The sequence below is a fragment of the Miniopterus schreibersii genome (genome assembly GCF_964146895.1).
Source record: "Miniopterus schreibersii genome assembly, chromosome: 10".
In the NCBI taxonomy this organism is placed as follows: domain Eukaryota; kingdom Metazoa; phylum Chordata; class Mammalia; order Chiroptera; family Miniopteridae; genus Miniopterus; species Miniopterus schreibersii.
The window spans coordinates 61,506,465-61,530,715 of record NC_138110.1 but is presented as its reverse complement, the minus strand read 5'-3'; the positions used below and the strand labels follow the sequence as shown (position 1 = coordinate 61,530,715).

The 24,251-nt window shown below is 43.2% G+C and overlaps 2 protein-coding genes across 2 annotated transcripts in view; both read left to right on the top strand.

The window, feature by feature from the left end:
* KIF3B (kinesin family member 3B) overlaps positions 1–3,514 on the top strand; it is a 35,048-nt gene extending 31,534 nt beyond the window's left edge. Inside the window, exon 9 of the mRNA XM_081149856.1 lies at positions 55–3,514. Within this exon, the coding sequence (XP_081005982.1) occupies positions 55–151 (97 nt within the window). The 3' untranslated portion in view covers positions 152–3,514. The remainder of the gene's footprint in view (positions 1–54) is intronic.
* An 8,631-nt stretch (positions 3,515–12,145) lies between these two features.
* ASXL1 (ASXL transcriptional regulator 1) overlaps positions 12,146–24,251 on the top strand; it is a 54,740-nt gene continuing 42,634 nt past the window's right edge. Inside the window, exons 1-3 of the mRNA XM_081149186.1 lie at positions 12,146–12,661; positions 17,829–17,911; positions 20,011–20,119. Of these exons, the coding sequence (XP_081005312.1) occupies positions 12,605–12,661; positions 17,829–17,911; positions 20,011–20,119 (249 nt within the window). The 5' untranslated portion in view covers positions 12,146–12,604. The remainder of the gene's footprint in view (positions 12,662–17,828; positions 17,912–20,010; positions 20,120–24,251) is intronic.

Below are 24,251 nucleotides of genomic sequence, written 5' to 3'. Positions count from 1 at the left end.
TGTTGACAAAGATGGGCCATGGAATAATTGTGAACACGTGCTTGACTTTCGCAGGCCTAAAAGTGGAAGGAAGTCGGGATCCTCCTCCTCTTCCTCAGGAACCCCTGCATCTCAGCTCTATCCACAGTCTCGGGGGCTGGTTCCAAAGTAAAGCCAGTTCCTGCTCTCCGGGGGTGTAAACAGCATTTGCCTTCTGAGAGAAGAGATGAGCAAATACCTGCAGAGAGGACTCCAGCCCAAACTCAGAACCATTCCCCTGGGGAGAAGCGACGGCCTCTTTGCAGATTAACCAACTTAATCTGGCTGAAAGGTGCTGGTCCTAATCTGGCATTCAGATCCTCTGGGCAACGTCCCTTAATTAGCATCTCAGAAATGCATGGGTAAGGTAAAGTGAGATAGTCGAAGTGGAAAGCAAGAGAATGACCAGTGACCTTGCTTCCCTTCTCCCTTGCCTTCTCCCCCTCTCCTTGCCTTCCCTTCCTCTCCCCTCTCCTTTTCTAGCCTGTTCTTTACACTGGGCTCCCTTCTTATTGAACAATAGGGCAGAATCAGGAGTCACCTGAGCGGGACCAAGTCTTTGGAGCCTCAGAATAAAATGACAGTGAGGTTGAAAAGTGAAAGCCCTAGAACTTGAATAGGTGCTTGTTCTTGTAGGTTGAAATGAGAAATCTCATTTGGATCTAAGCCGCTAGTAGGCACGATCCATGTTTCTCGGTAAAAAGTGAACCTGCCTTTGGGACCTGCTGCATGAGATGTTTTCCAGGGAGGCTCCCGGGTTCGCCCCTGAGGGATGAATGTTGGAAGCAACGGAAATCAATTCCCTTTGCCCCTCGGGGAGTTTAGCAAAACAGCTTCTTTAAAACCTCAAAACCATGACTATTCTGTGAAAGACATAAATCTGTAAGCTGATGCCGTGTCCATACACCGTGTCATGTTACTCCTCATTTGTCACCATCTTTAGCCAAGCGCGTGTACTCGGAGCATCCCTTCCTAGGCCCGTCTGCCCCAGCGCATGCTCTGCAGTGGCCTGTTGTGTGGGAGAAGGGAGGCTGGCTCTGCCTTCTCTGTTGGGACAGGAGTAGGGGGAATGAGACTTATGGTGGCACTTTTGAATTCCCCATTTTGTTCCATATTTGCATAGAGAGCATAAGAGTGACTGGGCAGATGCAGAGACAGGGACACGAGGCTCAGTGCAGTGTTAAGGGAAGACAACAGGTGGAAGCAAAGGAACCCTGCCTGCCATCAGCTGAAACATTCAATCCTAGAACTGTGGCTCCCCCTGGGCAGGGCCTACAGTGGTGGCAGGAGATGCTGTGTGATTGAATAGGCTCAGAGGAGAGGGTTAGACATTCCCCATTTACATATACTAGTTTGGTTTATAAGTTTTAGTTCTTTGTATTGTTGAAATTCAAAGCTTCATTTTATGTTGGTCATTAGGTGAATGTTACTCCTTTCCCCCCAAGAGACGCTCATAAGTGTGTGCAGGTGTGCAAGCACAATGGTGCCTGTGTTCTTTGAGTGTGTCCATGTCTGTAAGAGAGAGATAGAGACCAAGAACTTGCTCAGTTTTAGAAATACACTAATGTACAGTTGTTGCCTTTGTCTGTATTAAAGGCCCGTTGAATGACTCATCCAGGCTGGAAGCACTCCTATGTGGGTGTCTGAGTCCACAAGCCAAGCCTGAGGGGACAGTGTGAGTCCCCAGGTCTGCCACTCTGGTGTACCTTGCTGGCATGGTGCCTCAGGAAGGTGGCAACTCAGGTGGGCCTTGAGTTATATTTTAACTCCGCTGCTCAGTTCCCAGGGCACATTTCTGGATCAGAACCAGTGGGAAAGAGGAGGTACCAAGTGCAATGTCTTAGCATTCTACAAATGGAGATCTGTCATCTGGCAGCTTATCTCTTTAGTTATCATTCTTTCTGAATCCAGGCCCCTTTTCAGTAATTCCCAGTGCATAATGGAGCCTCCTCTCATCTTCCTTGGGATCAAACCCTGCTTCTCTCTTATTTACTAAGACTACCTGTTTGAGTAGGAACCACATGATGAGGTGGTGCCTAAGATGGTTATCTGCCACTTACACCTGTCTCTTGCACCACATTTTTCAAAGCTAGTATGAATTCTGTAGGCTGAAAATATTCATCTGGCAAGTCTGAGAACTGAACACTGCAGATAACACGGTACCTTAATACTGATGTCTCAAGGTGGCTATTCTGGCCAAGGGTGATTGCGTGACCATAGAACTTTTCTAAGAAGGCAAAAGAAGAAAGCCAAGTTGACAAGCAGGGTCAGTAAAACAAGCGTGCCTTGTACTCAGCCGTGTTCATCTGGTGGTCTCTGAAAGAGTGGAACACCTGAGTGGAGGTGAAGCTGTCCCTTTCCAACAGTCTCTGGTGCTTTTCTCAAAGTGGATCCGATAAATAGTTGAATAGAGCAGACAGTAGAATATCTTACTGTTACCAGAAAGCTGCTGCTTTGGGCTCTGAATTGAGCCAAATGTATGGAGGATCTCCCAAGCCCACTGAGGGACCAGGTTTTCCTTTCTGTAGCCATGCTAGAATGTTCCAAGCCATCTGAGGGCCTTCATGCCAGCAGCAGGTAGTGAAGTCTCGAAGCCAGCCTAACAGTAATTAAGAAGATCATCTGAGAGGAGTTTGAGGCTTTGTGTGCAACCCTCAACAGGAGCCTTTTTGCTCTGATCAGTACGAATGTATCTGGCTTCATATTTTAAAGTCACATGTCTCCCAGACACCTGGATCCAGAACCCAAGGCCAGAAATCATAGGCATGAAGCACTTTCTTGAGACTCAGACCTAACGTTGGATTGTTCCCCGTCAAATGCCTGCCTGCATGCTGCTTGAATTGCACCACCCACACCTCCATGACCAAGGGCACCAGAGAGTTCTACAGCTCAGGCCTGGGCCATTCTCTGTTTTTCCTGTGTGACTCTTATAAGTCCTCACTCACTGAATGTAAAATTGTTGCCAAGTTGCTGAGAAGTGTCGATTCCCTAATGTTAACATGGGATATCAGTTTTGCCTCGCATTTCCCACTTGAGGTCAAGGCTCACTGCAAGCAACACCTTGGGCCATCTGAACACCATCAGTGGACGAAAATGGGGCTATTAATGTACTCTAAAAGCCATAATCAAAATGTTCAGAGGGGACTGGATAAGAATAGTGGGCCTGGCTATTGTCTCTCTCACAAGGTTTTGTCTTCTACTATTCAGAAATCTGCCACCTTTATCCCTGCCCTTGTTTCTTGAATGAAATACCTTTGAGGCTGTTCATGAAATGAGTAATCCTGGTGCAGGAAGGAGGCAGTGGGCTTTATGGCTCGTTAGAGTTACAATTGATCTTGACCTTCTCTTTGGCTACCTTTAGACAAAGAATATGCCAATACTTGGGGCTCTGAGTTTTACAATTGATATTTATTTGTATCATCTCTTTGTCTAGGAATGTAAAAGTGATTCTAAACTAAGATGTGTAATAAAAATCAATCAGATTTATTGTACCTACAAAAAGGTGTCCTCATAAATGACTAACGCTTTTTAAAATGATATGCCAGTGGCTGATACACTGCCACTTTCTTTAAACATTTTAATTTTTCTAGTGAAAGGAAGGTGCGAGTGGAAATGAAGATTGAGTTGGAATGCTGGTATTTAAAAAATATAGCAACAAGGTAAAGGGACATAAAATGAAGCAAAACAGAGTGACAAATAAATGCTGCTCATGTTTTCCCATGGACGTTCCCGAGACCAGCCTGGGCAACAGCCATGAAATGCCTTTTTAACTATTGTGTTTTGTTTTCTTAAATTTCTTTAAATTTATTACATATTATACTTTAAAATATGTCTTTTTAATACAAAAATATTTTTTAATTTACCATCAGGAAAAAAGAAATACCAGAAATGGGCCATGTGTTGGTCTTGCGGTTCCTCATATTCTCAGGCCTGCTGAAGTATATCCCTGGGGGTTGTGCTTCCTGGTGAGAAGTAGGAGCTGCGTAGAGAGCACAGGCCCCGGCCTCTAGAACTGGGTCTGAATTCTGGTTGTCTGCTTACTAACCATACGACTATGAGGAATTTAATTTGCCTCTCTGAATCTTGGGGTCCTTGTCTGTAAAATAGGGTGATAATCCCTACCTTGCAGAACCATTGTGAGGATTAGCAAAGGTTTAAAGCAACAAGCACACAGTATGTGGACTAGAGCGACATTTTTGTTAACCCTCACCCAAGTTTATTTTTCCATTAATTTTTAGAGTGTGTGGAAGGGAAGGGAGAGGGGGAGAGAGAGAAACATCGATGTGAAAGAGACACGTCGATTGGTTGCCTCCTACACACACCTGGACTGGGGCAGGGGATTGAACCTGCAACCCAGGTACGTGCCTATGACTAGGAATTGAACCTGAGACCCTTCAATCCTCTGGCCGACACTCTAACCAAGGAGCCACCCTGGCCAGGGCCTAGAGCAGACATTTAAAACTGTGCTTATTGTTGTGACAAGGGCCCTGTGTTCAGAAAATACCATGAACAGCTTGTATCCCAAGACACTAGAAGCTAGTACTGGGCAAATCATGTTCAGAAAATCCTAGGCCCCTACAGAAAAGCTGCTTTTTAATTTTTTTTTAAGAGAGAGAGAGAAGGGGAGAGAGAAAAAGAGAGTGAGAAACATCGATTTGTTGTTCCATTTATGTATGCATTCATTGGTTGCTTCTTGTATGTGCCCTTACCGGGGATCGAACCCGCAGCATTGGCGTATGAGACAATGCTCTAACCAACTGAGCTACCTGGCCAGGGCAAACTGCTTCTCAACAAATATATATTGAATACACTATGTGCCACGCTGTACTAGGCACTGGATATATAGATGTGAGCAACACTGAAATGACTCCTGACGACACAGAGCTTGTACTTTAATGGGGAAGGAGACAGGGTAAGTGTTAACCAAACACACACAAATGTATTATTAAAAATTATGACAAATGCCATGAAGTGATATTATAGGATATTATAAAAGAATAATAGGGGCCTGATTTGGATTGGGTGGGTAAATAAGAGAATGGCTTGCTGAAGGAATGGCATTTACAGTGAGATCTCGAGAACAAGGAGTTAGCGGGCAAGAGAGGAGGGAAAGGAATTTGTGAAAGCGGGAACAGCATTTGTGAAGGCTTTGTATAACAGAGTAGAATTTCGTAAGGTATCTGCAGTCCTTTTCTACTCTCACTAGAGGGAAACATGGAGAATTATTTTAGAAAAGATTACAGTACAGGACTTTTAAAAATACCAACAAGATATTTATAGAGCACAGAGAGGACAGTGGCCTATGTGACTTAGGAAAAGGATTCTTAATTGTGTTTTCTCATAAGATGCTCTCAAACTATGCATTGTCCCTCTACTCCTTTTTTCTAAAAAGAGTTAAAAACCATACCTTGGCTTAGCCTAAATGATTGTTAGTTTAGAATAGTTCAAAATCCATTAGCCATGAAGTCAGAGTTCAGAATGTGACTTGAGGAATTATGCGTGTGTTCTTGGAAGTGGCAGAATTCTGGGTTGGGACGGGCTAATTCACACAGGTCGTACAGGGCAGGGATGCTAAGCAACTTGGAAATTCCTGCCACGCACCATGCTGTCTTCTCATCTTCTGGATTGTTAAAAAAAAATCAAATCAACAAACTACTCAAACCTTGTATGATTCTGTAAGAAATATATTTGGTCTTTGTCCATGAAGAGCTGCTACAACCCTTGGGATTTCCTGAGTGATAGGAGTATCATTTGGTATTCCTAACAAGCCCCTTTCAGCCGCATCTGAGTTTATGCTAATAAATGACTCTAGGTGGGCCCCTAGATAGCTTCAGGATGGGGGCTGGTTGCCAGAGCAACTGATCTTGTGATTAGAGGTTTGGAACTTTCAGTCCCACCCCCTGACCTCCATGGAGGGGAGAGGAACTGGAGATTGAGTTAATCAACAATAGCCAATGATTTAATCATGACTATGTAATGGAACCACCATAAAAGCCCCTAAACAATGGGGGTTTGGAGAACTCCCAGGCTGGTCAACACACTGAGGTTCTAGGAGGAAGGCATACTCAAAGAGGGCATGGAGGCTACCCGCTCCCTCCCAACCCCACCTTCTACTATGCATTTCTTCCATTTGGCTGTTCCTGGTAGATGCATCCTTTACAATAAATAGGTAATAGTAACTAAAGCCCTTTCCTGAATTCTGTAAGCCATTGTAGTAATTATCAAACCTGGGAAGAGGTTTGATACTAAATTATCAAACCAATTTATAGTTAATCAGAAGTAAAAGTGGCAACCTGGGACTTCAGACTGGAATCTGAAGTGGGAGTAGGCTTGTGGGACTGAGCCCTTCACCTGTGGATCTGTGCTAACTCCGGGTAGTGTCAGAATTATAGGATATGCAGTCGGTAGCTGGAGAATCAGAGAACTGGTTGTTGAGTGGAGAGGAAAACCCATACATATCGTTGTCAGAAGTGTTGTGAATAACAGTTGACCTTAAAAACTGTATTTTGAACTCCACACTGATGGTTTAGTTTTGGGGCATGTGATTTTGGTATGCCCTCTTGTACTAGACTTGCCATCTGATTGAAGTTTACCCCCAGAATGGTCTCCAAGGACCATGCTGTGGTCACATCTGCCACTGAAATTTGTCAAGGATGTAACTGTAGCTCTTGCAGCTGCTCCTGTTTCATCCTGTGTTCCTATCACCAGTCTTGTGGTTAACCGTTCCTGGGTGCTTCAGTTAGTCGAGTCAACTGGGGACTTGCTTTTGGGGTGAGAGAAATGGGCAGAGCGAGAGATCACCTGCATCTCTGGGGATAGTATAGCCCACAGGAACTTGCTGAGTGCCTGTTGTGCACCAGGTGTCTTGCTCTGCACTGGGGATGGAGAGGAGTAAAATGTACGCCAGCCCTTAGGAGACAGAAACACCCACTGATGGTAATTCAGACGATTAGGACCTACCAGAAGGCCTGCCTTCTCTCCTCACACCACTCTCCCAGTCCTCCGAGGCTGGAGCCACACAGGCCTCCTTTGGGTTATGCCAACAGCTTTCATGCCTTAGCACCTTCACATGTTATGATCTCTTTCAAGAGGCTTCTCCCTGCCCTTTGCTTGGCTAACTCCTACTCACCCATCAGGTACCAGTTACATGCCCCCTCTTCCCAAAACCTTCCCAGCCATCCATTCTGGTTTCCCCCCACCTCTACCTGGCTATATGGTGTCTCTTACCTTACCTTGTTTCCTTCTTACCCCTTTTCCCAGCTTGCAACTAAGTATTTCTTTGCTTTGGTCTCCTCCACAGGACTGTAGGTTCCCTGAGGGTATGCCCTATTGTCTTCTCCAAGTTTGACACGTACTTGAGTTGGATGGTTGAATAGGTGCTGACACCTACAGCTCAGCACAACAATTTTTTTGTCAGAGGAAGGAATGATGTGCCAGGAGAGGTGGAGAAGAGCTTTGTGAAAGCATTTGAGTTGCGCTCTGTAAGAATGGGTAGTGTTTCACCCACTTGGGAAGGAGGGAAGAGCATGCCAGACAAAGGGAGCAACGTGAATGAGCACTTGGGGACTTGCAGGTGATGGGAACGTTGAAACGAGAACTGGGCTAGGAAAGGTCTCGACTCCATGGCACATCTTGCAGGTAGGAGAAACCTAGAAGCCTTTTGTTTTTCTTTGTGGGAGTGAAGCGCATCTCTACTTAGCATTTTCTCCTTAAGCCAGCCTCACATGTTATTATTTCTCTTTGAGATAGCAGAAAGCAATTTCACTAAGTGCAGCTTTAAGTTTGCCTGCTGTTCACACAGGTTTACTGGGCTCAGTTGGCAAATTCCATTCTGCAAGGAGCTTTCCCTGGCATAGCTCACTACACAAGGAATTCCAAGGAGCACTTGAACTTGACTTCAAGATCTTAGCTCCCTAACAATGGGGCCGGGGGATTTTTCAGGGCAGTGGTCTGGAAGGTGGTCCCTTTGCTGTGTTTGAGAACAGAGAAATTAAACTTCTGCCATTGGTTTTGAAATTTATCTTCCTTGTCCAGTCAACAAAAGATTTACATATGTTGTTCAAGACTCTGCCCTTCCAGAACAACTAGTCGGGTAGGGAATGACCTGACAAGGTGTGGAGAGGGTTGCAGATTTCAGTAAGGAGCATGTTAAATGCAGTGATTAGTCTCTTTGCAAGATTATCCCAGGAGCAGCAAGAGGAGCCGGGGCTTCAGCATCAGGTTCATTTCTTTGAGTATTTACAATGTTCTGGGCATTGTTCTAGTCCTAAAGAGCCAGGGATGTCACATTCTAGCCATGGAGATAGATGGTTAACAAAGAAGGAAGGATGTGCTGTATCTGAAGGGAAACAAGGCAGGTCAAGGGTTAGACAGTGATGAGCTGGGGGAGGTGATGGCTTGGATTAAATTGGGAGGTCAGGGAAGGCTTGTCTGCAATGGTAACGTGCTACATTTGAGCAGAGCCCTGAGTAAAATTAGGGAGCAAGCCTGTGGGTATCTGGGACTCAGATGAAGAGTATTCCAGGGAAAAGGAACCATAGCGCAGGGGCCTGGAGGTGAGAGTGTGTTGGGGGTAGCAAAGAGGCAAGTGTGGCTAGTGGGCAGTGAGATTGGAAAGGTGGCCAGGAGCCAACTCTGAATTGTAAGTGAATTTTATTTCTAGACCGTTGGAGAATTTTAACCAAAAGAGGGAAATCTGATAGGAATATTTTAAAAGGATCCCTTCTAGCCCTGGCCAGTGTTGCTCAATGGTTAGAATGTCTGCCCACGCACAGAGGGGTCTCGGGTTCGATTCCCTGTCATGGGCATTGCAGGTTTGATCCCTGGCCCTGGTCAGGGTGCATGTGGGAGGCAACCAATCAATGTGTCTCTCTCACATCAGTGTTTCTCTCTCTCTCTGAACCTCAACTTCATTTGAAGATGGAGTTATTGAGAGAGGACATTTGTTAGAGTGGCAAACTGTTTCAGGGCTTCATTCATTGAAGCATTTATTGAGTCTACTGTGTGCAAAAAGCTTTACAAAGATCCCATTTAATCCCAATTCCATCCTTTGAGTTTGATATGTATCCTGTTGTCCAAATGATGGCACTGAGTCAATGAGAGTTTTACAAGGCCACACAGTTGGAGAATGACTACAAGAAGATTCAAACCCAGGCCTGCTCTAGTTCAAAGCCAGTGGCAATACATTATCTCATGGTGGGGTTCAGGGTGCGTGTGCCCTTTTGGGAGTTCTGGGGTACCTGGTGGTGCTGCTGTATTTGTTATTCAGATTCCTGAATATGTGCTATGCTCATAACTGTGCTGTTTGAAAACAGTGACTCATCCTCAGACAGGACTGGGTTGATTATCAGTCCAGTTCATCTTACACTGCCCTGTGACACCTGTGTAGACCTCAAAGATACTTTGTAATAAAAGCACTGTGATAAAAACAGACACCCCAAAATATATAGGTTTGTTTTTTGGTGCTTCTGACAAGAGACTCCTAAGTCTCATTAGCTTTTAAAAAAATCACAGCTACTTAAGGTTTAATGACTAAAGCCAATTTTCCAACACATATTCTCTTTTTAATCTTAACTATGTTAACTCATTAGTGTCTGTTTGATTCTGCAAGGGCAGAGACCCTGAAATATTCCCATCTGGATTCTCCCATGGCTTGACCCAACTGTGGGAACTAGGCAGTACTGGCTGCAAATTAAATAAAGGCATTTTTCACAGTGCCTGTATTAGCTTTCTTTTGCTACTTTAAGTTACCACAGGTATAGTGGCTTAAAACAACATCCATTTGTTTATTTTTAAATTTTTATTGATTTTTAGAGAGAGGAAGGGATGGAGAAACATCAATTTCTTGTTACACTTATGTATGAATTAACTAGTTGCTTCTTGTATATGCCCTGACCAGCGATCGAACCCACAACCTTGGTATATCTGGACGACTCTGTAACTCCCTAAGCTACCTGGCCAGGACAAAAAAACACCCATTCCATCTCATACGTTCTGTGGGCCAGAAGTTGGCCACAATGTGGCTCAGTTGGTTCTCTGCTTTGAACCCGAAAAGGCCAAAATCCAGGTATTGGCAGGATTGTGTTCCTTTCCACAGACTCTAGAGTGGGGGAGAACCTGTTTCCTGCTTATTCGGGTTGTGAAAATCCAGTTTGGAGAGGCTGCCGGACTGAAGCCCTATTACTTGTTGGCAGAGCCTGTTGTCAGCTTTATGTTCCCCGGCTCAGGCCCCTTCAAAGTCGGGAACAGTGGGTTGAGTTGCCTTGAACTTGGGATCTGATTCTTCTCTGCCTCTCTTGTCTGCTCCCAAGGGTCCATATGGTTACACTGGGTCATCACCCCACCTTAAGGTCCTTAATTCCATTGGCAAAGTCCCTTTGGTTCTAGGGACTAGGGTATAGTTTTTTTGGGGGGAGGCGGCGGCATTATTCTATCACAGTGCCTGTACTAAACATGTACATTTTAGAGTGAATCTTCTTGTTACTACTTGGAAATCAGAGGAGTGGTGGTGGTGGTGAAGCTGTTCAAGAAAAAAAATGTTTGAAAGAAGCCAAATGACTTTCCAAATGGGATTACTGTATCAGCTTTAAATTAAAAACAAAACCAGAACAAAAAAACCCTTTGTAAAAAATCAGGCCAACAATTTTTTGGTGGTGGAGGGGGTTATTTTTCCTTTCCCCTATCTTGGGGGTAAAGTTAGATGGGAAGAGAGAAAACTTAAAAATATGCCTTATTTCACCTCCTACAGTTTATTCACATTGCAGGATTTTATTGGACGTATAAGCCTGTGTGACGAGCATTGGAAGCAGGAGCATTGAACTCTGGGCAGCACAATTATCAGTTTTCTTTAAGCGTTCGCTCTCCCCTGTGCTAACACCAGGGAGTGGAGGGTATGTTTTCTCATCCAGGGAAATCTTTAAAATGTGGCCATTGACCCTGCCTCCCTATTACTTAAGAGCTGGCTGATTCTAGGCATGTTTCTGGACATTGATTCAACAAACAGGAACAGAAAACCTATGTGTTGGCTGCATTTCATCTCATCCTCTGCAATCAAGGCTCCAAGAGGTTAAGTACCAGTGCCCATTGTCTCTCAGGTGGCACCAATTATTAAACACCTCCTCCATGCCAGGAGCCAAATTATATGGATCTAATATCAAGGTTTCCCTTCATACCCTCTTCCAATCTGCCAGTTTTATGTTAATTTTAATGCCAATAATGCTGTGGGGTACTAGGTTAATGTACATTAGAAAACTGAGGCTCAGACAGGTTGAGCCCCTAATTTTAGGCCAGTAGCCAGGGAGTGGTTTAGCCAGGATCCAGTCTACGTCTGTTTGACTCCAGGGCCGTGTTCTGTCCAGGATACCGCCTCTAAAAAGGCCTCAGGTGCATTCTGTGCAGTATGGCCCCCAAATCCATATTTTTTACACTGCCTGTCACCATATCATTGAATTCACCAATGGTCTAGGCTGCTAAGTGCAACTTCTGCAAATACAGCTTCTGCAAACATACAGCGACATGAAGGCACAGGAAGAAATGGGGAACTATCAATTGTGGAATAACCGTTTTACTGATATGAGTGTTTTTGTCTCATTATTATGCAGCAGTTAGTCATTTAGGGGAGGACCAAAAGGGAAAGTCCTGCCTCTTGTCACCTAAGGGAAGTGTCAGTGAGAACCGCTTGGTCGGTTAGAGGCACAAAGTGGGTACTGGAAGTGGAGCTAGCAATTCTTGATCCCCACCCTTACACGCCCGGCGGCTAGGCGGCGAGAAGCACAGAAGGGGTTAAACGTGGCTGGCGGGGGGTAGTCAAGCCACCGCCTCTTCCCAGCATTGCCTCCCAGAATGCCTCAGGCCCCCAGCCAGTTCCCGCACCTCGCGAGACTCCGCCCAGTCTCTTCCACGAACGTCTGCCACTCTCGCTTCCTTACAGAGCTCAGAGACGCGCGGAGGGAGGGGAGTGCGGAAAGGCGAACCGCGGAGCAGGCCGGGAAGTGTGGTCCAAGCGTTTCACGCAGCCATATTCTTCCGGAGCGGGGGAGGCCAGAGAGGCAGCCAGGACTACGATTCCCAGCAGCCCTTTCGGTTTGTTTTTGTTCAAAAAAAACCCCCCCACACACTCCCCCTCCTCACTCTTCACACACACTCACACACACCCACAGCAGACACTCACACAACCGGGCGCCGAAAGGGAAGCCGCGTCTCGCCTTCTCGCCCCACCGCCAGTCCTGTCTCGACACCTCAGCGGAGCGGGAAAGCCGAGGCCGGACCCGTGACCTCTGACCCCGTGGTTATGCAGAGCCGCCGCATTCCTTAGCGATCGTGGGGCAGCCGCCGCCGCCGTGGGCGACTGACGCAGCGCGGGCGCGTGGAGCCGCCGCCACCCCTCCCCCATCGCCACCCTCGCGCCGGGTCTCGCGCCAGCCGGTCCCCGCACACCCGCCCCCTATCCCCGGCCGCACCCGAGTTCTCGCGCGCCGCCGCCGCCGCCGCCACGCGCCCCCCGCCGCCTCGCACGGTCGCCGCCCCAGCCCGCCCCGCCCGGAGGTCCCGCGTGGAGCCGCCGCCGCCGCCCGGGAGGAGGAGGAGGATGAAGGACAAACAGAAGAGGAAGAAGGAGCGCACGTGGGCCGAGGCCGCGCGCCTGGTGAGGCGGGTCGCCTAAGGGGGCTCGGTGGGGGGCTTAGGGGGTGGACTCGCCGCGCACCCCCACCGGGAGGGGGAGGGGCGAGGCCCTGCCCACTGCAGGAGGGGCGGGGCCCCTCTTCCTCTAGGAACTGGACTAAGCTCCGAGGCGCTGGGTGGGGAAAGGCCCCCCGCCGGGATGGATGCGGCGCCTTTTTCTGCACGACCCCCCCAACTCTAAATTCCTGCGGAGGGGCGAGCTGGCAGGCCGGCTCCTCCCCCTCCGGGCGGCGGGGCCCCAGCCTCCCCTCCCCCATTATTTGGCAGCGTCTGGGGGTCTGGGGAAGCTTGGTTTATGTTCTAGCGGGGAGTTGGGTTTCCGGGAAAGGTCGGAAGCTCCTCCCTCGCTTCCTGGTGGGCTGTGGGGTGGTGCGTTTGACTCCAGGGGTGGGGAAGCGTCCCCAATTCCAAGGACGCGAGTGGCGTTTTGAGCTTTCCCAGTCTAAACCAGGTGTGTGGAGGGAAGCAAGTGCTTGCTCACTCCCAGGCTTGAACCCTGAGCATTGGTCCTCAAACTTTAGAGTTCTGTGGGGACACCTGGGGAGGTGGTTAGGATGCTCGTCCTAAAGCCTACTTCAGACCTGAGTCTGAAATTCTTGAGCCCTGCCTGAGAATCTTCATTTTAACCAGGTGCCCGGCTTGATTCTAATGCAGGTGGCCCAAGGACCTCACTTTGAGAAACGCTAACTAGAGTGTTTTACTTCGTACATCAGACTGGAGATAGGCAAGAACTGACTACACTTTGCAGAGAATGCATCTGTGTGCTCTTTATTCCTAGTGTCCTGGTGCAGGTATACGTGGAGTGTTGCACAAAGACCAAGTGTTTCTGTTTGAAGATGCGTTCGCTGGGGACTTAGCAAGGGAGAGAGTAAATTTGAGTGTTTGAAGCTGCCTGGTGAGGGGCATTGTGAATTTTTTGTTTTTAAAGTGTCAGAGGCCCTTTAAGTGAAATGTCTCCCTTTTGAATTTGCACCCACAGAACAAACACTTTGGGACATGTTATAAAATGTTGCTGTTGACAGTAGTAATGGATTATATTTCTCTCAGAGATGTCACTTCTGCAGAACTGTCACAGAGCAGGGTTATATTGCAGATAGGCATTATTTGTCTCTTGACGTCCTGTAGTTTTTAAGTAATGATGAATGAAGCTCAGCCTTCTAATCTTTTATTTTATTGGGAAGTGCGGTTCCTGCCTCAAAGGTGTGCAAAAAAGATGAATATGTGCTGGGAGTTGTTACAGATCTATGGTACACTGTTTTCTCTCTTGAAGTCTGTAGAACTCAGTGCAAGAATGAAAGCTGTTTGGTTTATAGGAGAGTTTTCACTAGTGTTCCTGATCGGCTTCCTCGGCATTTGTTGTCCAAGGAACAGACATAACAATTGTTTGTATACTGAAGTTCTGTGCTTCAGTTAATTTGTTTTGGCATATGAAATTTGAAGCTTTTGAAGTTCCTAATTTATTTTTTCTGATTCAGTCAAAACCGGAAGCTTTGGCTACCTTCACCTGCAAACAAATTTAGGCCTAAAGGAGAGTTAGAGGAGAGCCTAAAGGATGTACTACTCTCTTTCTCCTCCAGGTTGAGTCTTGGGTGTTCATTGAAATTTTCTTCTGAGTTTCTGTTATGCAGGTGTTTATGGCTCTGGGCACCAAAAGGAAATTTGTTTGCCAGAGTTTTACTTGTTAGAGGTAGGTGAAGGTACCTTTAAATCCTGTTATTTATGTCCCGACAGAATTCTAAAGTCTACTTGTCTCAAAGCTCTGTTGGTGTGGCTCTTACTAGTTGAAAGACTTTAGGAATTTGGAGTGTACTATTCTGTTAAGCCTGTTTAAGTTCTTGAATTGACTGTGATCTGAACTTAATTCTCCACGTTGCTATTTCTGTTTTATCATTAACTCAAATTTATGCCAGATTTTCTGAGTAAGTTTTCTTCTGTGGCTCTTCATTAACAAATAGTAATGCAAATGGAAATTACTTTGTGGTGCACCTAAAATGTGAAAGACAACACATGGGAATATGGTGCATAATTTTGCGTGTCTTATTGTTTTAGAATTTTTCTTGGTTGGTGAGGGTGAACTTTCAGGGACCTCTACTCATTAAAAAAATATTTGCTGTATCTGAGTGCTGGAGAGTTTGTGAGAATTTACACAGGAGATTAACTTCACTAGTATAAACTTAAATGGGAGGGCAATAGATTAGATTTAACTACTCTTTGGACAGGTGAATTTGAAGTGCTTGCCAGGGCAATCAGATGCACTTGCTTGGGGCCTTTCATATTTCTTCTGACCTTGTTTAAATGGCAGGAGTGATACTGGGAACCCTTTTATAAAGTATTTTGGTAGGAAAGAAAAGACTAGTGCCGTACGCCCCAGGAGATTGATTTTTTGCAAATGTTAATTATGTTGTTGAAAAGTAGATATTCTTTCAAACATTTTGTAGTATTTTTCTTTTTAGATGTAAGAGGTAGACTTTAGCGGGTTGGATGGGTGTAAATCCTTCTGCTAGTTAGGAACAGTTTGTTTGGGAGAAATAGCCAAGGGGATTTCCCTTTAGATTGAATGCCCTTAAATGGATTCTCCCTGGCTTTGAGAAACTCTTCATTGCAGGGCTTTATCTTTCACTTTGATTCATGACTGACCATTCTTACATCAAACATTTCTTTTCTCTTTGAAGTAGAAGGGGAGAGATTTTTTTACTCTTTCTTTAAAGTGTGCTCTAGAAAGACAGAGACTAGGGCTAAAACACTGCTGAATTGTTCTTATACTAAAAGCTGGAGGCATACAGTTTTAAGGAAAGTTAATACTTTGTATCTTTCTTGTATCTTTTAATGCAGCTTCCCTTTAGAGATTTTGTTTCCTCTGTCTTAGATTCTCAGGCTCTTCTTAATTATTGTCTAAATAATTGGTAATTAATTTTTCGTATTCATGCTTCTTTAAAAAAAGTTGTCTTACAAATATTTGCTAGCTCAGCTCACACTTAATTAGTGTCAAAGAAATATATCTGTAGCAGTGAACATGAGTAGTTTGTCCCAAGGTTTGTTGTAGGTTTAAGTCAACAGTGCCTAACTTGGTACTTAGTTAGGTCCTTGGAATACAAAGATGAATAAGGTTTGCCCTTGAGGAGCTTATGGTGTTCTGGGGATGGGGAAAGTTTAGACACATGAACAGAATTTTACTACAGGCATCATAAGTGCCTTCATAAATGTGTAAGTGGTAAACAGACATCCTGGTTCCTGCTTATTGTCGAGGCATAATTATGAACAGTTTCTCCTTTCACTGTCAAGTGCCCTGCTTTGGAAGGTAAATTATGTGTGTTGTGGAACTATGGGGACACTAAAAAGACAATTTACCTCTGCCTGGCAGAATCAGAGAAGACTTCCTGGAGGAAGGGGCTTCCCCAGTCTTGGAGAGAAAGGGGGGGGAGGGGGGAGGGAGGGAGAATTTGCAGGGTGGAGACTGTGGGAATTGGGTAGAACTACACATAGTTATTGGGACATAAAGTTTGTGGGGTATGTTTGGCAATCAGGTAGAGAGACAGGTAGAGACCAGATTATGAGGGCCTTGTATGCCAGGCCAGTGACCATCTACTTTGTGCCAGGCACTGTAGGCACTTACATTATCTCTAACCTGTAAAACAACTCAGAGGAAGACATCAGTGTCCTTCATAAATGAGAGAACCTAGGCTCAGATTGGGTAGGTTACTGCCCAAGTTTAGAAGGCCAGAATTTGACTTCAGTTCTGTCTTGTTTTTCTGGTGGGCCAGTGGATTCCCTGGAAGCTAGATTGCTGTTGAGGATTTTAAAGCAGGAAAGTGATAAGGGCATGCTTGTTTTGTTGGGTTGACCTCAGGCTAGAGTAAGCAGGTAAGTTCTGTGAAAGCAGGGATTTGGTCTTGTTTACTGATGAATTTGTAGAATTGTTCTAGCACAAAGTATTCATGCATTTATTGAATGAAGAATGGCAGCAGGGTAAGAATGGGTTTGAGGAAAGCAGGGCTGGCTGCAGGGTCTGGTATGAAACAGGCTGTGGGAACTGGTGTACAGGTGAGAGTGAAGGATCACCCCTAGGTTTCTGAATTAGGTGATTAGACCAAAGTGGAGAACACTGGGCAGATGAATTAGATGATCAAGGGGGTAATGCCCAGTACAGAACTGAATATTTCAGTCTGAAGTTTGGGGGAGAAATCCAGGTTAAAGGATTTGGAAGTTACTAGAGTTGAGGTAGTTGAAACTGTGAGAGATGATAATGTTACCAAAGGAGAATGGAAAAATTGAAAAGAGAGAAGCTAAGTATGGGATCATGGTAAATAGAGGTTTTATCTGAGCACCTACTTCCCCAAAACTTGACTTCCTTTTGTGCTAAGGGCTCATGTTCTTCCACAGTGGGAACCTTCAGTAGCAGTCCTGTTAGGCTTCTTGTGTCATGTTTTATTTGTGACAGAGCAGGAGTTGTTACTGTTGTTGAATGACTGCAGGATGTTAGTATGGCTTGGAGTAACCTCAGCACTTGCTCAGGTAGAGACAGTATAAAGATATTGACAGCCTGTCTTTTTCTCCCTGAGGAGGACAACATTTCTAAAACAACTTAACCTCTTAAAGTCAGAGAGCTGCAGTTGCTTACTGAGAAACTACTGCCATGACTTGTAGATGATGCTAACGTAAATGGGACGTTCTGTTTCATTGTTTGTTCGCACCAACCATGTAGAATCATAGCATCATGCAAATGGCAAAATGTGCTGTGGCAATTAACACCAGAATTTCACAACTCATTGGCAGAAATCATTTAAAAATACTAGTACTAATCAAAATTCCTTGGGAAAGAAAATCTGAACGCATTTCTGTCATAAATTATTGTGTGGTACTATATATTCTGTGGTTTAGTCATATTAACATCAAGTTAAGCACTAACCAACATTGCTAAGGCCCTACATACCATAACATGTATGCTAAGAAGATACGTGTTTTTAGAATTGAGAATTAGACTGTTTCAGCTTGTTTTCTGAAGTAATTTTAACTGGAAATATCAAAATTGTCAGCAGTGATACCTCATCGCAGAACTATAGCCAATGATATAGATTGGTGGATATAAATGGAAATAGTATACTGAATTCAGAACATTTATATTTCTTCAGGTACTAGAAAACTACTCAGATGCTCCAATGACACCAAAACAGATTCTGCAGGTCATAGAAGCAGAAGGACTGAAGGAAATGAGGTTTGTATTGCTTTTATTGCTTAACATGAAGGTTTCATAGGACATATGTCTTTCTGTAGTTACTTAGTCCACATGTACATACATATATGTACACACACTCATGTGTCTGGTGGTAGTGTGGAACTGTCTCAAGTTGTATGTCCTCCTGAATATAGGGTGGGAGTGTGAGCATCCATTTGTTTTCATCAGAGGTCCAGTGGCTTTCCCCATCCTTGCTCTCCCTCCAATCTCGACATGGAGCTTGTTTTTTATGTAAGGAGTCTTCACATTTTCTCTTGTACTCTGTTTTGTAAGTTTTGGTAATAGAAAAGGGGTGGACTCTGATGGGCTATATTGAGTCTAAAAGTACTCTTTTCTCTGTACTGTATCTCGGAAGTCCTTTGTTTTAGGATCTGAGTCCTTTGTTTCATCACCATAAAACCCACTGGCCTTTTTTTCTTCTACTGATTCTAGCCATTTATGATATGAATATAGTAAATTTTGGGGTGACCTTGGTTTTGTTATCCTATGATACAGTTTTCCTGGAGAAGCAACAAATTAGAAACACAAAAGGAATTGCACAAAAACCAGTGAGTGGTCTTTTTTTAAATGAAAGAGGAGAGTTCAACACAGTCTCTTCTTGGGACTCAGAATAAACAGCATGTGTTTTTGCTGGTTAAGCTTTTTAGGTTCTTGGAATTGACCTTCTAGGGTCAAAAGATACTCACTTTCCAGTTATCAGTTCAAACATTCTCGAGTTGACATTTTGTGGGGAGGGAAGATCAGGATTGTCTAGATCACATTCATTTAAATAGCACCTATGCATTGTGTAGTGTTATAATTGTGCTTTATTTTTGTTTTTATGGGCTATTTCCCATCATGCTGCTGTCTGCACTGCTGTTGGACCACTGTGCCAGTAGAAGGTAAATTAGTCCCTTTGGGACAGATGGGATTAAGAAACTTAACTTGTTTCTGCTTTTTGCTTGTATAGGAATTCTGAAACAGTCATGGTGGCTATGATGAGTGAGCAGCTCTGTAATTTGTAGACAGAGGTATAGTGTGTAGGAGTCACATAGTTTGCAAAAGGATTCTGCCAACGTGCTGTTCCTCCTTGTAGCAGAGATTTTAACACACTCGCTTGATATTTCAGATTCTGCTCGATTTCTTTTAGAGATTGGTCCTTGGTGAAAATTTTTTTAGTATCCAGTGTGTTCCAAAGCAGAATAAGTAATAGGGTTTTTTTTTAATGTCTTTTTTAGACTCAAATTATTTTTAACACTGCATAAATTAGGGCCTCTAGTTCTAAAAAAATGCTAAGAGGTTTTACTTATTATATTTATGTATTTTTTAACATGCTGGGGGAGGGAAGAGAAGGTGCACAGGTGAACCCTACCACTAAGTACATGCTAGTGCCAAACTCAGTTAACAATAATGGGCAGTTGTCTGTATTTTTGACAGCTTTTTTATTTTAAGATCCAGTAAGTAGTCTCTAATTCATTAAGTTGTCATTGTTTTGCAGCCTTCTGTTGTAGCAGGGACTGTGAAATAACTTAATATGCCCTCTGTTTTTAGTTTAATGTTTGAGCACTATTGGGTACCAAATCCTTTTCACTTACCTTTGTTTGTATATTCAAATTTAAGTGATTGCTCCTGGGTAGATGTAGAATAAAACCCATCCTTCCCCTTTCCGAAGGGGAAAAGCAAGTGAAATACTGTTCTTTTGTGTGCTTATTAGAAAATATTTAGTTGGGGGGGAAAAGGTGTGCTTGTTTTCTTGGTAGGGCACCATTCATTACGATTCATTATGTTGTCTTTGTGTTTGTAATGTTATGTGGCAGTTTCTGAGCATGGTATAGAGGCTAGGAAACTAGATTTTGTTTTTAATTAATAGTAAATTTTAATTTAAAATTTATATATTGGGTAAAAAACTTCCGAGTTCCCTGGCTGTGATTTATGTGAATTTTATCTTTTGCTACTTTCAAAGTGGAGTTGTGATGGGATTTTTTTTTCTGTATTTACTGCTCTGCTTCTTGATTTAAGGAGTTGGAAGGTCTTAGATCTTTGAGTAAGTAGGCGTATGAACTTGTGTGACCCTCACCCATCCTTGTATGTTTTTACAGTGGGACATCCCCTCTTGCATGTCTCAATGCCATGCTACATTCCAATTCAAGAGGAGGAGAGGGGCTATTTTATAAACTTCCTGGCCGAATCAGCCTTTTCACACTCAAGGTAAGTAATGTAAACTCTTTTTTAATGCGGTGGTTCTTAAGCTTTTAGTGTGCATAAGAATCACCTGGTGGTAGTTCTGGAATGAGGCCCATGAATTTGCATTTCTAATAAGCAAGTAGGTGATGTTGATGCTGTTGGTCCTAAAATGGCAATTGACTGAGATGTTCTAGTGTGAACAGGGTGTAAGGAAATATTTAGTCATATCAGCTGTTGTGTCTATATTCAGCTTTTCCTTGTCTATGTCTTTGTAGCTTGTATGCAATAGAGGGATAAGTATGTATGTGGGGGTAACTGCAGATGTGCCTTAATTAGGATTTTGTTTGTAATAATATTATGAAGGATAAATTACTGAGCAGCTAAAGTAAGACCTCTATGGAAAATAACTGAAATTGTGAACATACTTGTGGAAATTCAAAAACTCATTAGCATTTATTAAGTGACACTAATTACAAAGGAAAATAACTTAAATTAGGTAGAGTTCATAATAAAGCTTTAATAAAGCTGAAGTGACAGGCTAATTATTTTTCTGCCATTTGTGATACATATATGGTTATCATTTAAACCTGGAGTCTGCAAACTTTTTATGTAGAGGGCTAGATAATATTTTAGGTTTTGTGGACCATACTATATCTGTCATAACTATTCAGCTCTGCCACTGTAGCAGGAAAGCAACCATAGACAGCACACAAATGAATGGGCCTGGCTGTGTTCCAATAAAAGTTTATTTAGAAAATTCAGCAACAGATCAGATTTGGCTTGGGGCTGTAGTTTCCTCACTCCTGATGTAGACTTAAAACCTTGCTGACCTGTCACTGGTATACATGTGTTTTGGTGTCTGAAGGTTGCTGACCAGTCATGAGATAACATGTGTCTGCACTTACATTAATTTAAGTAATTTTAAATACCTTGCTGAAGGGTCATGATGAAATAGTAGCCGCCTGCTTGGGCAAGTTCTGGCTCGAAATAGCTGGTCAGCAAGGTGTTTAGAATGACCTATTGACGGTGAGGAAACTGAGAATTTGATGCTGACCTTTATACTCTTCCATAGTAGTTTAAATTGCGGTAGTCCATATATACAAACTTTTCCCTTTTAGTTCTGTTTTCTTGATAGACCTATTTTCTTTAAATCAAAATTAAAAACTTGAACAAATATTAACTGTATAGTCTGCAGTCATAAAACTTGGTCTTTGTATATATGTCAAGTATGTCTTATGTTCAGATGTCTGTGCTGTTAATTTCTAATAGTTTGGACTTTTCTTTTTTTTGGGGGGGTAAGAGGCAGCATAATGTAATATCAGGAACTGAGCTGTAGGAGAGACTGCCCTGAGTTTAAAATCCTAGTGATATATGTTCCTGACACAGAATGAGTTCTTAATAAATGGTAGCTTTTATGGTATTCCTTTGGGTTCCTCATCCTTAATTGCTTATTAATGGCAGTTTTCTATTATATATTATATATTATATACGATGCAATTTTACGTAATTATGTATAATTATAATTATCCACATTATGGATATTGCAAATACATATGCTTGTTAATGGCAAATTTCTATTTTAAGAGGGAGAAGAAAAATACCTTTTTCTGTGAACACCTTGAAGGGTAGGAACTGAGTTTTAGTTACTTTAAATTTGGCTCTGGGCAGAATTCTTGGCTTAGTCCATGCTTTAGAAATATTTGAACTGAATTAAATTTTTAATTTTAATTTTAATGTATGTGAATAAATGTCATTGTGTGACTCCGATGTAAGGTTGAGGCGTTCTGTTAGTCTGCAGCACCCTGAGTTGATTGAAGATGTGCTCATCATTTCCTCTCATCTGCCTTTGGCTTTGTTGCTTAGTCTTCATAGTGTCTTGCTTGTTGGAATTGTACATCACCTCTCTGATATTTTTTGTGCTTTTTTTGGTATAATGGTTTGCTTGTCTGATTTCCCCAGTGAGACTGTAAACTCCTTGAGGGTAGAGACTAGTTCTTACTCATTTCAGTATCCACTAGGAATAGTGTGCAAAGTAGCTATCAAATGCATATTTAATTAATGATTAGTACATAATGGCTACATCCTGATACTTTATTATCCTTTTGTTTTGACATTTGATGATAAATACTGCTCATAATTTTGATGAAACTATTCCTAGATCTGCCTTTGGCATCTAGCTCATGTCTCAGCTAAAATGAAAGGTGTTTACTGTTATGGCTTTGGTAGAATTTTCATTAGATTAATTATCTGTGTGTGTCTATTAATTTTGACTTGCTATAAAAGCAGTATATGCAGATGCAACCGAGAAAGTGAAAGTAACCCGTAAATTCTGCCACCTGTAACCTAAATAATAATTTATATTAATATTTGAAAAAAATTGGAACAGCCCAGCCGGGCGTGGCTCAGCGGTTGAGCGTCGACCTGGGATCCAGGCGATTGGGGTTCGATTCCCGGTCAGGGCACATTCCCGGGTTATGGGCTCAATCAATGACTCTCTCATCATTGATGTTTCTGTCTCTCTCTCTCCCTCTCCCTTCCACTCTCTGAGGTCAATAAAGATATATTTAAAAAAAAAAAAAAATTGGAACATACCTTCCTTATAGCATAGCTGTTTGCTTTATTTGTTAACATATTTGCCATGATGGTACATATAGACATACCTTATTCTTATTAAAAACTTGTAGGATCCTAGACTCCGGGTTATGAATGTGTGTTAATCACTAGTCTCTTGTTAAATGCCTCATTATCACCACCCTATTTCCCAGAAGTTGTACAGGCATTTACTTTGTTGTTATTCAGGAGTGAATAAGAAAGTGTACCGAAAATCTGAACCAGCTGATTATTACCATCCTGGTCATTGAGAACCCAGGTCTGCCCAATAAACACTCAAGTTCAAGGTTGTGTTAACTACTTAGAAAAATTTTTTATCCGCCATTTTTTTATTTTGAGAAAATATCAAACACAGAAAAATTGGAGTACTACAGTGAACACCCTACCCATCCAGCTTTCTTACTAATTGTTACAAATTTGGTGCATTTGCTTTATCCCTCTCTATATATGTTTTTTTATTTTTTATTTTTATTTTTTTAATATATCTTTATTGATTTCAGAGAGAGGAAAGGAGAGGGAGAGAGAGAGAGAGAAACATCAATGATGAGAGAGTCATTGATCGGCTGCAGCCCACAACCCGGGCATGTGCCCTGACCGGGAATCGAACCCTGATCGCCTGGATCCCAGGTCGATGCTTAACCACTGAGCCACGCCTGGCTGGGCTATATATGTTTTTTTAAAGTTAAAATTTTTTTTTATCAGAACCATTTGGAAGTGTTAACTATTACTTGTATTTCACCCTTAAATATTTTAGAATGTATGTCTTAAGAGCAAAGACAGCCTGGCCGGGTGTGGCTCAGTGGTTGAGTTTCGACCTAGGATCCAGGTGATTGAGGTTTGATTCCTAGTCAGGGCACATGCTGCCCGGGTTGCGGGCTCAATCCCCAGTCGGGGTGTGCAGGAGGCAGCTGATCAATGATTCTGTCGTCATTGATGTTTCTATCTCTCTCTCCCTCTCCTTTCCTCTCTCTGAAATCAATAAAGATATATTTGGGGGGGAAAAAAGGAGCAAAGACATTATCCTATATAACCGCAATATCAATATCACATTCAAGAAACATATATTTAGTCTTGGAATTAAATACATTTTAAAATTTTTATTTTATTTTTTTTACTTTATTTTTTAAAATTTTTGTTCAAAATATTATAGATGTCCCTTTTTCTCCCCAATGACCCATTCCACCCCCATTTTTAAAGAACTAATGAAAGTATAGAAGTCTTTGTTATTTCCAGACTCCTTATGTTTGTTTCTATGTATTAGGTAGAGCTGCTATGTCTCCTGGAATTTGTAGAGTGGCTTTGTGTAGTAGGTGTCCTGCAGGGTCCAGTGGCTGAGCCTCCCCAATCAGCTGAGCTGGGCCTTCTAGGTGCTCCCCTGTGTGGGCTGTGTGCACTGTCCTGTTGTAGTTGAGCCTTGGTTGCTGTTGGCATCACTGGGAGGAACTGACCCCCAGATCAATCAGCTGTGAGGACCAGCTGCAACTACAGCCAAAGAGCTGCTGTGCTGGAGACACCCCTGTGGAGCAGGATTTACTTCAGTGGAGCT